This window comes from Oryzias latipes, chromosome 19 (assembly GCF_002234675.1).
Source record: "Oryzias latipes chromosome 19, ASM223467v1".
Lineage (NCBI taxonomy): Eukaryota > Metazoa > Chordata > Actinopteri > Beloniformes > Adrianichthyidae > Oryzias > Oryzias latipes.
This window is the reverse complement of record NC_019877.2, coordinates 7,887,057-7,902,451: the sequence shown is the minus strand read 5'-3', so window position 1 is coordinate 7,902,451 and position 15,395 is coordinate 7,887,057. Positions and strand designations below refer to the sequence as shown.

The 15,395-nt window shown below is 38.3% G+C and overlaps 1 protein-coding gene across 1 annotated transcript in view; it reads right to left on the bottom strand.

Moving 5' to 3' along the window:
• The window catches only part of LOC101175538 (integrin alpha-M-like), a 30,712-nt gene that overhangs the window by 4,933 nt on the left and 10,384 nt on the right, over positions 1-15,395 (bottom strand). Inside the window, exons 13-19 of the mRNA XM_023949276.1 lie at positions 13,879-14,019; positions 13,566-13,787; positions 13,351-13,484; positions 13,009-13,151; positions 12,565-12,719; positions 12,353-12,475; positions 12,211-12,284 (exon numbers count right to left, since the gene is read on the bottom strand). Coding sequence (XP_023805044.1) covers positions 12,211-12,284; positions 12,353-12,475; positions 12,565-12,719; positions 13,009-13,151; positions 13,351-13,484; positions 13,566-13,787; positions 13,879-14,019 — 992 coding nt within the window. The remainder of the gene's footprint in view (positions 1-12,210; positions 12,285-12,352; positions 12,476-12,564; positions 12,720-13,008; positions 13,152-13,350; positions 13,485-13,565; positions 13,788-13,878; positions 14,020-15,395) is intronic.

Here is a 15,395-nt window from a genome sequence, read left to right as displayed (position 1 = left end):
TCTCCTCCGGCTGAGTGTATGAGCAGGCTGCGCTATTTTTGTTCGAGCTGTAACCATTCTGACAAGGTTGATAAAAGCCAATAAAAGCCCTGCATCATCTAAGTACGGTGGCCGAGAGGTGCAAGACACGCTTACATTTAAGATACAGCAACAGCAAATCCCAGTACAAATGAACAAATCACGAAACACAACAGCAAATCATGAAACACAACAGCAAATCATGAAACACATCAGCAAATCACGAAACACAACAGCAAATCATGAAACACATCAGCAAATCACGAAACTCAACAGCAAATACTGAAACACAACAGCAAATCATGAAACACAACAGCAAATACTGAAACACAACAGCAAATCATGAAACACAACAGCAAATACTGAAACACAACAGCAAATCATGAAACACAACAGCAAATACTGAAACACAACAGCAAATCACAAATCACAACAGCAAATCATGAAACACAACAGCAAATACTGAAACACAACAGCTAATACTGAAACACAACAGCAAATACTGAAACACAACAGCAAATCATAAAACACAACAGAAAATACTGAAACACAACAGCAAATCATGAAACACAACAGCAAATACTGAAACACATCAGCAAATACGGAAACACAACAACAAATCACGAAACACAACAGCAAATCACGAAACACAACAGCAAATCATGAAACACATCAGCAAATCACGAAACACAACAGCAAATCATGAAACACATCAGCAAATCACGAAACACAGCAGCAAATAATGAAACACAACAGCAAATCACGAAACACAACTGCAAATCACGAAACACAACAGCAAATCATGAAACACATCAGCAAATCACGAAACTCAACAGCAAATACTGAAACACAACAGCAAATCATGAAACACAACAGCAAATACTGAAACACAACAGCAAATCATGAAACACAACAGCAAATACTGAAACACAACAGCAAATCATGAAACACAACAGCAAATCACAAAACACAACAGCAAATCATGAAACACAACAGCAAATACTGAAACACAACAGCAAATCATGAAACACAACAGCAAATACTGAAACACAACAGCAAATCACAAATCACAACAGCAAATCATGAAACACAACAGCAAATACTGAAACACAACAGCTAATACTGAAACACAACAGCAAATACTGAAACACAACAGCAAATCATAAAACACAACAGAAAATACTGAAACACAACAGCAAATCATGAAACACAACAGCAAATACTGAAACACATCAGCAAATACGGAAACACAACAACAAATCACGAAACACAACAGCAAATCACGAAACACAACAGCAAATCATGAAACACATCAGCAAATCACGAAACACAACAGCAAATCATGAAACACATCAGCAAATCACGAAACACAGCAGCAAATAATGAAACACAACAGCAAATCACGAAACACAACTGCAAATCACGAAACACAACAGCAAATCATGAAACACATCAGCAAATCACGAAACTCAACAGCAAATACTGAAACACAACAGCAAATCATGAAACACAACAGCAAATACTGAAACACAACAGCAAATCATGAAACACAACAGCAAATACTGAAACACAACAGCAAATCATGAAACACAACAGCAAATACTGAAACACAACAGCAAATCACAAAACACAACAGCAAATCATGAAACACAACAGCAAATACTGAAACACAACAGCAAATCATGAAACACAACAGCAAATCATGAAACACAACAGCAAATCATAAAACACAACAGAAAATACTGAAACACAACAGCAAATCATGAAACACAACAGCAAATACGGAAACACAACAGCATATCATGAAACACAACAGCAAATCACGAAACACATCAGCAAATACGGAAACACAACAACAAATCACGAAACACAACAGCAAGAACTGAAACACAACAGCAAATCACAAAAGACAACAGCAAATACTGAAACACAACTGCAAATCACGAAACACAACAGCAAATCATGAAACACATCAGCAAATCACGAAACACAACAGCAAATCATGAAACACATCAGCAAATCACGAAACACAACAGCAAATACTGAAACACAACAGCAAATCACGAAACACAACTGCAAATCACGAAACACAACAGCAAATCATGAAACACATCAGCAAATCAAGAAACACAACAGCAAATACTGAAACACAACAGCAAATCATGAAACACAACAGTAAATACTGAAACACAACAGCAAATCATGAAACACAACACCAAATACTGAAACACAACAGCAAATCATGAAACACAACAGCAAATACTGAAACACAACAGCAAATCATGAAACACAACAGCAAATACTGAAACACAACAGCAAATCATGAAACACAACAGCAAATACGGAAACACAACAGCAAATCATGAAACACAACAGCAAATCACGAAACACATCAGCAAATACGGAAACACAACAGCAAATCACGAAACACAACAGCAAGAACTGAAACACAACAGCAAATCACAAAACACAACAGCAAATACTGAAACACAACAGCAAATCATGAAACACAACAGCAAATCATGAAACGCAACAGCAAATCATGAAAGGCAACAGCAAATACTGAAACACAACAGCAAATCGTGAAACACAACAGCAAATACTGAAACACAACAGCAAATCATGAAACACAACAGCAAATACTGAAACACAACAGCAAATCATGAAACACAACAGCAAATACTGAAACACAACAGCAAATCATGAAACACAACAGCAAATACTGAAACACAACAGCAAATCACGAAACACAACAGCAAATACTGAAACACAACAGCAAATCACGAAACACAACAGCAAATACGGAAACACAACAGCAAATCATAAAACACAACAGCAAATCACGAAACACATCAGCAAATACGGAAACACAACAGCAAATCACGAAACACAACAGCAAGAACCGAAACACAACAGCAAATCACAAAACACAACAGCAAATACTGAAACACAACAGCAAATCATGAAACACAACAGCAAATCATGAAACGCAACAGCAAATACTGAAACACAACAGCAAATCATGAAACACAACAGCAAATCATGAAACACAACAGCAAATACTGAAACACAACAGCAAATACTGAAACACAACAGCAAATCATGAAACACAACAGCAAATACTGAAACACAACAGCAAATCATGAAACACAACAGCAAATACTGAAACACAACAGCAAATCACGAAACACAACAGCAAATACTGAAACACAACAGCAAATCATGAAACACAACAGCAAATCATGAAACACAACAGCAAATCATGAAACGCAACAGCAAATACTGAAACACAACAACAAATACTGAAACACAACAGCAAATCACGAAACACAACAGCAAATCACGAAACACAACAGCAAATCATGAAAATTACAGAGTCCTGAAACAAATACCGAATTACAAAAAAATAACCCTGTTACAAATGACCAAAACCAGAACACAGCTAGGAACGCAGAGACATGGCTTCTTACAGAAATGGACGTTATATAAAACTAATTGTGTATGATTTTTTAAATGTTATTAATTACTGTTTTCTTTATGTGGACATTTTGAATACATAAAACAGTCCTGAAGCAGTCTTGCTAGAGTGGTCTTAACGGAGAGGGAATACCCTTAATACCGGAAAAGCAAAAACTTTACCTTGTTAAACGTTGTTGTCATTTTTATTGTAGTAATGCAATTGAAGAAATGCTTTTGGACTGTCTCATGTATTGAAAATGTCCACATAAAAAAGACAGTAATAAGGAAATGTAAAAAATAATACACAATTAGTTTTATATTACGTCATTTCCGGGATTCAGGACGTTCCGTTTCAGTTAGACGCCGTTTCTCCGCTTTCCTTGTTGTTTCTGGATTTGTTCATTTGTATCGAGATTGTTTTTGTGATTCAGTATTTGTTAGTTTTCACCCAAAATTGCTTTTGTGTTTCAGGACTCTGTCATTTGTTCCGTGCTTTGCTGTTGTGTTTCAGTATTTGTTAATTTGTTCCGATATTGTTATTAGTGCTTTGTGATTTATTAGTTGGGGATTTATTGTTGGTTGTGTCCTAAATAAAAATGTCTCTTGCACCTCCCGGCCACCGTAGGTTTCATGATTTGCTGTTGTGTTTCGTGATTTGCTGTTGTGTTTCGTGATTTGCTGTTGTGTTTCAGTATTTGCTGTTGTGTCTCGTGATTTGCTGTTGTGTTTCGTGATTTGCTGTTGTGTTTCGTGATTTGCTGTTGTGTTTCAGTATTTGCTATTGTATTTCATGATTTGCTGTTGTGTTTCATGATTTGCTGTTGTGTTTCAGTATTTGCTGTTGTGTTTCGTGATTTGCTGTTGTGTTTCAGTATTTGCTGTTGTGTTTCGTGATTTGCTGTTGTGTTTCAGTATTTGCTGTTGTGTCTCGTGCTTTGCTGTTGTGTTTCAGTATTTGTTAATTTGTTCCGAGATTGTTATTAGTGCTTTGTGATTTATTAGTTGGGGATTTATTGTTGGTTGTGTCCTAAATAAAAATGTCTCTTGCACCTCCCGGCCACCGTAGGTTTCATGATTTGCTGTTGTGTTTCGTGATTTGCTGTTGTGTTTCGTGATTTGCTGTTGTGTTTCAGTATTTGCTGTTGTGTCTCGTGATTTGCTGTTGTGTTTCGTGATTTGCTGTTGTGTTTCGTGATTTGCTGTTGTGTTTCAGTATTTGCTGTTGTATTTCATGATTTGCTGTTGTGTTTCAGTATTTGCTGTTGTGTTTCAGTATTTGCTGTTGTGTTTCAGTATTTGCTGTTGTGTTTCGTGATTTGCTGTTGTGTTTCAGTATTTGCTGTTGTGTTTCGTGATTTGCTGTTGTGTTTCAGTATTTGCTGTTGTGTCTCGTGATTTGCTGTTGTGTTTCGTGATTTGCTGTTGTGTTTCGTGATTTGCTGTTGTGTTTCAGTATTTGCTATTGTATTTCATGATTTGCTGTTGTGTTTCATGATTTGCTGTTGTGTTTCAGTATTTGCTGTTGTGTTTCAGTATTTGCTGTTGTGTTTCAGTATTTGCTGTTGTGTTTCGTGATTTGCTGTTGTGTTTCAGTATTTGCTGTTGTGTTTCGTGATTTGCTGTTGTGTTTCGTGATTTGCTGTTGTGTTTCAGTATTTGCTGTTGTGTTTCAGTATTAGCTGTTGTGTTTCAGTATTTGCTGTTGTGTTTCGTGATTTGCTGTTGTGTTTCAGTATTTGCTGTTGTGTCTCGTGATTTGCTGTTGTGTTTCGTGATTTGCTGTTGTGTTTCGTGATTTAATGTTGTGTTTCAGTATTTGCTATTGTATTTCATGATTTGCTGTTGTGTTTCATGATTTGCTGTTGTGTTTCATTATTTGCTGTTGTTTTTCAGTATTTGCTGTTGTGTTTCAGTATTTGCTGTTGTGTTTCGTGATTTGCTGTTGTGTTTCGTGATTTGCTGTTGTGTTTCAGTATTTGCTGTTGTGTTTCGTGATTTGCTGTTGTGTTTCAGTATTTGCTGTTGTGTTTCGTGATTTGCTGTTGTGTTTCAGTATTTGCTGTTGTGTTTCGTGATTTGCAGTTGTGTTTCATGATTTGCTGTTGTGTTTCAGTATTTGCTGTTGTGTTTCAGTATTTGCTGTTGTGTTTCAGTATTTGCTGTTGTGTTTCGTGATTTGCTGTTGTGTTTTTGTATTTGCTGTTGTGTTTCGTGATTTGCAGTTGTGTTTCAGTATATGCTGTTGTGTTTCGTGATTTGCTGTTGTGTTTCGTGATTTGCTGTTGTGTTTCAGTATTTGCTGTTGTGTTTCGTGATTTGCTGTTGTGTTTCATGATTTTCTGTTGTGTTTCATGATTTGTTCATTTGTACTGGGATTTGCTGTTGCTGTTTCTTAAATTTAAGCGTGTCTTGCACCTCTCGGCCACCGTATCTAAGGCTTCTGGAAATGAACCCAAACGGCAGAAAAGGGTTCTGACTTTGCAGAGGCTCTGGGAGTTTTAAAACAGCGTCAATTATTCGCTGATTTTTGTTATTCGCGGGGGGGGGGCGTGAGGAACTAAACCCCCGCGATTACGGGGGATTACTGTAATGTTTCATATATTCACCATGCTTTTTTTAGGCTATGTATTAATTAGTATACTTTTAATTAATATTTTAAATAATAAGAAAAATAATAATAATGACAGTTAAAAACCGCTAAATATTTTAAAAAGCAGCCCAAATTTTATAGACCCGCCCAATGCCAATTTTAGCCGCCCAACATAACCAAAAGAAGCCCAATTGGGCGGAAACCCGCCCAATCTGGCAAGACTGTTTGCATCTTCTGCAGCAGACAGATAGTTTGTCTCTATTTGATCTGTAATGTCAGCAAAGCCTCGCGGATATTGCTGAAATATGTCATCTCTTGACTGGCACACCGCTGAGCGGGTATCGTGGAATATGAGTCGATTTCCATGGATCAGCAAATGAGCGTTTAGATCCCGCCCACTTTCACTGAATGACAGAGGCTACGTTCACACTGCAGGGCTTAATGCTCAATTCGGTTTGCTAGACCGTTCACATTTCCAAGTAAATCCGAACTTTTGTGATCTCCAGTGTGACCGTGACACGACCCAAACGAGACCCGCATGCGCAGAAGCCAGAAGAATACTCAACGGTGAACGACGTCACTCGTTTGCGGAGCCAACGTTAACAATGGATGTCAACAACAGTGTTGTCAAAAGCGGAGCTCTTTTTGTAATATTAAATTTATTTTCACGAAGGAGCAGCACAATTACAATCTTCTCATTTTAAGAAGGCAATGGAGTCGGGATCGTCTGTACCCACTGTTGTGGAATGGAAATGTGTATGTGTTGGAGCCGCTCGCCCGCGTGTGTGCAAGCGCGTGCCGCGATAGAGAATAGGGGGGGGGGGGGCAGTGTTGCGCGCATTCATGTTGTGTGTTACGGAGGACGGTAATAAAAGAAGGTTTCCCCCAGAATAAATGCTATGGACTCTTTATTAACCCGTTCTGGAGAATCTAAGGGTCAGAACAGGGAGGAGGAGGAGGATCGCCTCGGGTCCCCCGCGCTTGAGCACGGTCAAAGGGGAGAAAGAAAAAAAAGTTATCGCGGGAAAGGTTCAACACCACGCTCTGCCATTTATCTGGAAATTTTTTCAAAAACCGCCCAGTTGCAATAAGAGCCCTGGAGTTTGGCCTGAAAAGAGCGATCAGCCCAAATCTTAATCCAATCGGGGATCTCGCTTCCCTTTCACTGACTGGTCTCAGCAGCATCGTCCACCATGGTTGATGTTTACGTTCTCTTTCCCGCCTACTTCAACGCAAAATGATGACGTTTGTTGCGTGTCGATGACGTACAGTTCGGAATCAAGTCGCCTGGCCGGTCAGACGGCGGTCGCAATTGAAAAGAACGGCTACAATTCGGAATCAGGCCGGCAAACCCACGGGGCCTGGGTCGCAATTGAAAAGATCGGATCTGTGTCATTCAGACTGTCATGAAAAGATCGGAATAGACCTTTTTCACACTTCCGCATTTTTCGACCGGAAATACGTCAATGACGTGTAAAACAACTTCCTGTTAGCGTAGCAGCAGATATGAAGAATGGCAGAGTCGAAGAGTTGCAGTCTCTGTTGCGTTCCAGGCTGTTCGTCTTCCAACCAAAAACAGCCTTACCTTTCATTTCATTATTTTCCTGTGGATCCAAACCTGAAACCCAAATGGATATAGGCGATCCGAAGAGATGAAGGGCATAGTTTTAATGTAAACACAGGTAGCACCCTCTGCTGCCGGCACTTACTAACTTCGCTCCGGGATTGTGGTGCGGCTGCGTCGTTCGTCGCCTGAAGAGTGGTGTTGCCCCGAGTATTTTCCCTTGGAACAACTTTACTGATCCTTTGAGAAGGGAGTCAGAATATGACAGAACTTCAAACGTCAGGCTATGCAGCTAAGCTGTGAAGATACTAGCGACATGGTGGCTAAGCTAAGACAGTAAAGATGGATCACGACTACGTGACACACCCACCTGCAGGTAAGGTTGTTCATAATGTGTTTGGTTAACGTTAGTCAACTATGTGTACCGTTATTGGATACATGCATTTCTACCTGAACAAATTAATATTTATAATAAAAGATGTTCATGCTCTCACCTATTTTAATTACATGTATTTAATCACTTTTGAGCATTTTGTCATTTTGTAATTTCCTTAACAAAAATAAATGAAATGTATTTGTAATTAAATACTTAACATACTTTTCAAAACATGATTACTGTGTTGTGTTGAAAGGTAGCATTAATATATTAAGACTGATTTTTAATTTCTTTATCTTCACAGGTGCTCTGGATGAGGCTTTGGATTACATCCATGACTTAGAAGCCAAGTTCCTTTGCTGGAGCCAGGAGACGATGTCATGGCGGACAAAAGTTCCTCGTTCAAGACCTCCTAACTGACATTGGATCTAAGATCATCATTCCACCTTTTAAGCTTTCAACTCAATTCAGCAAGGAGGAAACAGAACAAACCGCAGCCATCACCCGCCTCAGAATTATGGTGGAAAGAGTGATCAGTAGGATAAAGTCCTTTCACATCAGGAACTCTCTGTGCCGCTCACACTGATGGGCAGTGTGAATCAGATCTGGCTTAACCGCCGTGTTTTGGCAAATTATCATGGACTTTTTTGTTTTGAAGAGTGAATTAATGTTTGGTATGTAAATAATGTATAATGTGCAAATAGTATGGAAAAATTTAGTGTTTCCACATATTCTTAAAATCTAATTAAATATAATTGTTATATTCGTAATGTTTTTCTGTTGAAATGTGACTGACTACACAAAAAAATTAGATGAACAAATAAAACAATTTTGGTCAAAATTGTGCCTCGTTTAATTTTTTGGTATGCAAATAACATCAAACATTTACAATAAAAAATAACATTACAGATCAACAGTAAGACAGAAGGCTGAACTGATTGTTAAAGACAAGATAAGTGTAATTTAAGGTATGCATTCATGCATTTGCCACAATATATATCCAAGTTCTCTTTCATTCCATCTCAGAAACCCATCCAACACAACCATGAGAGGTTGGGGCTGCACCTGGCATAATCTGCTTCCAGATGCCATCATATGGATCTGGCTGTGGTCCTACACAAGAGAAACACAACACACAAAAGTTAGACATAAGTGCATAACTACATTTCAATTTAATTCATTATATCTGCTGTAACCATAATTTGGTTAGTCATAAGATTAAAAAAAAAAAAAAACTTAACTTGCTCACAAAGCAACAAAAAGTTAATTACCTGTATATGCCTTGTACAGTGTGGACCTCTGACCGTCCCTGCCAACTGTTTTGGGTTTTTGCACCATCAGCTCACTAACCGGTTCAGGATGGATTCCCTTATAAGTAAAAGGCAGAAAGCAATTAAAGTCTGTAGTAACTACTTGGGGTGTTTTTATAATAATTTAGAGTTGTTATGGATACACATACGTTCTTAAAAAATAATGACAATATGATCACAAACCCACCTGTGCCATCTTTGCAAGCCACTCGTGCAGGCCAGGGGGGTGGAGCAGCCTGCAGACCCAGCTGTGAATAATGTGCGGTCTGGAACAGGATGGCAACTATGTGATTGCAAAATCCTTTACCAGCCACACAACTGCAGAAGAAAGCTTTCAGGTTGGCACTTTCTGCGTCCAGTGATATCTAGACACAATAAATTATATAGGTTAAAATTAGGACATACTTATGTTGCTACATCAATGTTCAGAATGACATGAAACTATAACTGTCAATAGGGTGACCAGATTTGAGTTTGTAAAAAAGAGGAGTGAAGTGAGTTTGTGAGATATTTCATCGAGAGTAATTGGTGTTCAGAGCTGCATACATGAAGCAAATATAATTACATTTCATCTATGTTCAATGTTATTTTATTATATAAGTATCAAAAGAGAGGACATGTCCAGGAAAAGAGGACTTCTGCTCACCATACTTTCAGAAAAATAATACTAGTAAGTGAAGAAAGTGCCGCAACCGCAGCAAAATGAACACGCATACGGGCAACTTAACATTTCTTATTTACAGCTTCACCAAATTTTTGGGTGTTATGTTAATCTCATGCCTTTTCACTTAAACATACACACAACATATTCACTGCGATGCCTTATATTACAAATTAATAACACCAGGATTTACAGTTGACGTAAACACACAGAGTTACCGGTGATGCGGCTATGGCTAAAGCTAGCTGAAGCTTACCTTGGTAATGGTGGATAAACTCTTCGTGGACGAATTTATATCCCATGTCCAATTTGTTTCCTTTAGTGGACGATTGCATCTTCACACTCTTCATCACATCGGTGCTGGTGAACTTCGGAACACAGCTCAGGCTCTTCGAAAACACTCTAGGCTCTGCCATTCCTCCGCCAGCGAAGCACAAACCGGAACTAGGTTTACACGTTGATGACGTACTTCCGGTTTTTGCGAAAAAGGTCTATTGGGCTGCTTAGGGGCAAAAAATTCGGAATTGGGTCGTTTCAGCCTGCAGTGTGAACGTAGCCAGATAGACCCATTCTCCTGAAAAAGCTCTTCACGAAATAAATCAGTCATTGTGAAAAACAGCAACATGAAATAAAAACAAAGCTACTTTGGAAAATATTGATTTTGAAATATGAGCTTCTGAAAAAAGACAGAATTATAATAAAATTCAACATGATTAAAAATGAATATTTTAAAATGCTGTTTTAAAATAATGAACATGTTTTTAAAGCAAAATGAAATATATTGAATAATATAATGGCTTATTTAAAATCAGTGTGCAGGTTTTTCACAATTTCATGATCTTTTTATATATTTATGAGAGATTTATTGGTTGATTGTGTATTTGCATGGGGTCATATTTATTTATTGAATTAAATATTTATTTATTTAATTATGAACAGTATAGAACTCCATATCTTTGAGCTTCATGGGTTTGTTAACTTTTTCCACGGTCTGATACCGGATTCTGTGGAAAGCTACACCGCTAAAGACGAGCTTTGGCTAATATTTTTGTTAGAACTGAGGGACTTTTTGAGCTAAATTGGAACAAGGAAGTGAAGACTTTAACCACTTCTGATTGGTCAGACTGATTACATGATTAAGCCTTCAAGAATAATTGGCGGAGACAGTTAAAGGGGCGGGACTTTGCCGCAAAGATCTTTAGTTGCAGCTAAATCACGGTACCGTCATTCTTATCAAAATGTCTTTTATAGAATCAAATAAACACAAAAAAAAATAATTTTATGATCTTTCATATTCCTAACTACTCAGTGTTTTATCAGGGCCTGTTTGGATGAAGACAGAGCTGAAATCCTGGAGATGGGAATTGTTTTTAGATCAGTTAATCTTAATGAGGGTAATTTCCCACGGCACACTTGCCCATCTCCCACGGCACACTGGTTGAAAAACACTGATCTAGACCCACTAGACAGTGCTCTAAACCTTTTTTCTTCAATGATTTGTGATATTCACTGGTTTCCATGGATTTCATGAAATCTTTCCACCTTTGTCATGGTAGGGAGAACACGTCAATGTAAGGGTGGGGTCATCTAAGATAGCACAAGGGTTACAGTAAAGATAATGACATCAAGTATCTAAATTAATTCCAAATATTATACAGGAACTTTTAAATCTGCAGGAAAACTTTACACTGTCCTTGTTGTAAATGACAGTTTAGCTCAAGTAAAAGTGCAAACAATGAATAATTATTGACTGTATATGAGAGCTGGACTGAGTGAGCGTGTCATCAGACATTAAAATGGCTTACTTCCAGCTCCAACAAAAAAAAGGCTAAATCAGTCGCCACTTTTTCCCAATATGAGCTTTGCTTTGTTGGAAAGCAGGGTAAGAGAAAATATGTCAAACACTTTGAACATTCAGCATAATAACCAGATACTTTTATTGACACATCTGATTGGCCAGTTCATTATGTAAACAACTTGCAATAGAGAAAAATAGAATGACTGAATAATAGCTGTTTATTTCTCAATAGAAGTCTATGGGACTTTGGCTCCCTAGAGCCAGCAGGTACTTCCTGTTTGGAACATGAGTGGAGAGGGGTCACTCAGTCCAGTTCTCATATACACTCAATTATGTAAATGCACTTTTCCATAACTACAAACTAAAACGTTAAAGGCAAATTCCTGCCAACCTAAACTACAGATAAAGGTTTTTCCTCCGTATCTTGGCCTCACCGGCTGAAGTTGAAATCCACTTTCAGGTTATCCATACATGTCTGATCAGCGCCACAGTTGATCTCAAACTCCATCTGAAGAAGATCATCAAAACTAAGCACTAAGTTTGGTGGATGTAATGAGAGTTTTCAAGGTCACTGACCGGGTGAAAGGTTGTCATAGATTGATGACCAAGACTTGGTCTAAGATTTGTGCTGGAAGGTAAACCTTCAAATTTAAAACTGAGCTCGTTGTTAAGTGGATTCAGAGCATCTTCTGGACAAGCCTGAAGAAAAAGTAAAATAAATAAACATTCAGTTTGACCACATTATATTATTTATATCCTAATGTTGTTATTATACTAAAAGGTCATACCTGAATGAAAAATTCAATGGAGTGGCACTCATCTTTTCTCAAGCCAACTTCAAGTGAGCTAGTCTGATGTCGTTGTTTCTCAGCAATGTAAGCTCGGCTGTTTGGGAACTTTCGGGTGGCATCCAGTGTTAAAGTGTAAGTAATTTTTGCCTCAGCTGAAAAAAAAAAACAGATAGGTTTGTTTAATGCACAGAAAAAAACACAACAAAAGAAAAACAATAAGGGTAAACTTTCGCAAATTAAAAATGAATAAATTTAGCATCATTAACACATATACTGTATTGTCTTTCTTATTTATGATATTGTGTTCCTGAGTTACTTTCCTTGTGTCAGATAATGCATTGTGTACTTCAGTGTACTTGTGATGTGTTTGTCTTTGGTTCCACCTATGTTTTTATCAGGTTTGAGAATTTAAAAAAGAGAAAAAAATGAGGGAAAAACAACCTGTGTCAACAGCAGTTCGTGTTTTCATGATGAAGCAGACTCTGGCTGTGGTTTTCAAATCTTTTGAGCAGTTTTCTTCCTGTGTTGAAATTTTCTCTGGGCTGAAGGTAACAGAAGGTTCCACAGTCACTATAGGCCTGGACCTAAAAAAGGCAGAGAGTTGGGAATTATATGACAGCTGAACTGAATAAAAGGTGATAGAGGTAAATCAACATCTTTCTTTATGTTAAAATTAAACAGTGAGCTTCTACTGGAGACATATGGTGGATAATCTTGTCTCATCTTTTTTTCTCCTCTGCCTGCACCTTTAGCAAAGGTGCAACACCTCACAGAGGAACTCACCTGAGAAAAACTACTGTGCCCTTTGAACCCACCACTAAGTCAGGCAGTCCGTCACCACTCTGATCAGAAGACCACTGAGTGAAGGAGAGGCCAAAGAACTTCAGTCCTGACTGCACTTCAGAAGCAGCGATTCTCTGTGGATGGAGATTCTGTGTTATAAGAACAAGCCAGCTGGACGCACTTTCAGAAACCCTCAGTTCATGGATATGACTCACCTGTGAATAGGAAGGATTGATAATTTTGTCCCGTTCACCGTGGAATATGTAAATACTGCCTTGACCATCATCCTCTAAAGGTGCTCCAACTGCTAGATCATTAAATGTATCCATGTTCAGATCAGGCAGAACAGCGAGAGCAGATCCAAACCGTCCCTTGGTTGTTGGATGTCCTCTTAATATGGTTTGTGAGGATGGTCTATCAAAGGAACACTCTATGTTCTGGTCGTAGGAGCAGATGAAACCATTCATGGAGGATCAAGACAGGGACGACCATATCAGCAGATTCATGTCACATTTAAGTATTGCTTACCAACAGAACTATTGTGCAGACATAGACTCGTCCTTCTCTGTCAGCCTCCTTATACATCGGAGAAGATATGAGGATCAGATCAGAGAAGCGGTCATTATCCACATCCATGGCACAAACCACTGCGCCAAAATATTCCCCAGCCTGAAACCACAAGAAGAAGAAGAGAAACGGAAAGGTTTTGTTATAGGAATTTTTATATGTGCTGTTTTATTAGCACCACGTTTGCTGTAATTTTTCACAGAGCTAACGCTTTGTCTTTCTCTTTGTTTCTTGAGATTTGTGGAATACTTGGGTGGCAGTGGCTCAAGGCTCAAGTGACTGAGCAGGTCGTCCATCAGCGATTTGTGTGTGTTGGTGGGGGGGGGGATTCATATGAATGTTCCGGTAACGGTTAGAGGGTCCGTACGCGCGAACTGGCAGCCACGCTTCTGTCATCACAAAGAGTGAATGAATAATGGACACATTGTAAGCGCTTTGAGCGTCTGGAAATGTGCAGATAAATCCAATCCATTATTCTATATTTATTTTTTACCTAAATTTATATTTCTCATTTTTTTAAACAGGACATAACACTAATGTATATGACATCAAGCAAAAGAAGTCTTACAAACAAAGAGAAGAAGAGTAAAAAGACAAATAAGTGAGGAGGGAAAGACAAAAAGGGGGGGGGGGGGGGTAAGACATGACAGCTGCCGTTCCAGGATTGTAAAAAAGGTCCTAAAGGAAGGTCATGCAATGGCCAGAGAGTTTTTATGTACAGTCCATCTGTCCCATTGTTCCTTAAATTTTTCTTCCCTCAATCTTAAAACAAAAGTCATCTTTTCCATGATGTAGATCTCCTCCACTGTGTCAGTCCAGTCTGTGAGGGTTGGTGGTTCTGGCTTAAGCCATCTTCTGGTTATTGCTTTCCTTGCTGCAATTAGGAATATTTTAACCAGATGCTGATTTTGAGCAATGATTGTTTCAGAAATTTTACGCAGATGTGATACTGAGTGAAGCGCAGAACATTTGTCAAAATGCCAAAATGATCCTATTTGCAAACAGCTCCAGAAGATATGAGAATGATTTGCATTTACTGTGTCACACTGTCTCCAACATGTCTGTGAGTTTGTTTAATGTTTTCTTTTAATTGAAGGTGTAATAAAGAACCACATGAGGTTTTTCCAGTTGAATTCCCTCCATTTCAGTGATGTGGTAGAAAACTGAGTTGATGCACATTTTGAATACCATTCTTCCTTTGAAATAGTGAAGGACATTTCCTTTGCCCATTTTTCTTTAACATATAAAGTTGTGTTTTTCTGACATCAAATGAGGCTGTTGTACAGTTTTGAAATCATTTTAGATGTTTTATTTCGGTACGCTCCAATTATTGCCTCTAAGACTCGATTTTATTTGTTCCCCTCTTCTGATCTAATTTCTTTGTTAAAATATTCCCTCATCTGGAGCTACTGTATTGAAAAAAATCATGATTGGTGAATCCAAATTCCACCTTTAAGCCCTGGAAGTTCCTCATCTCG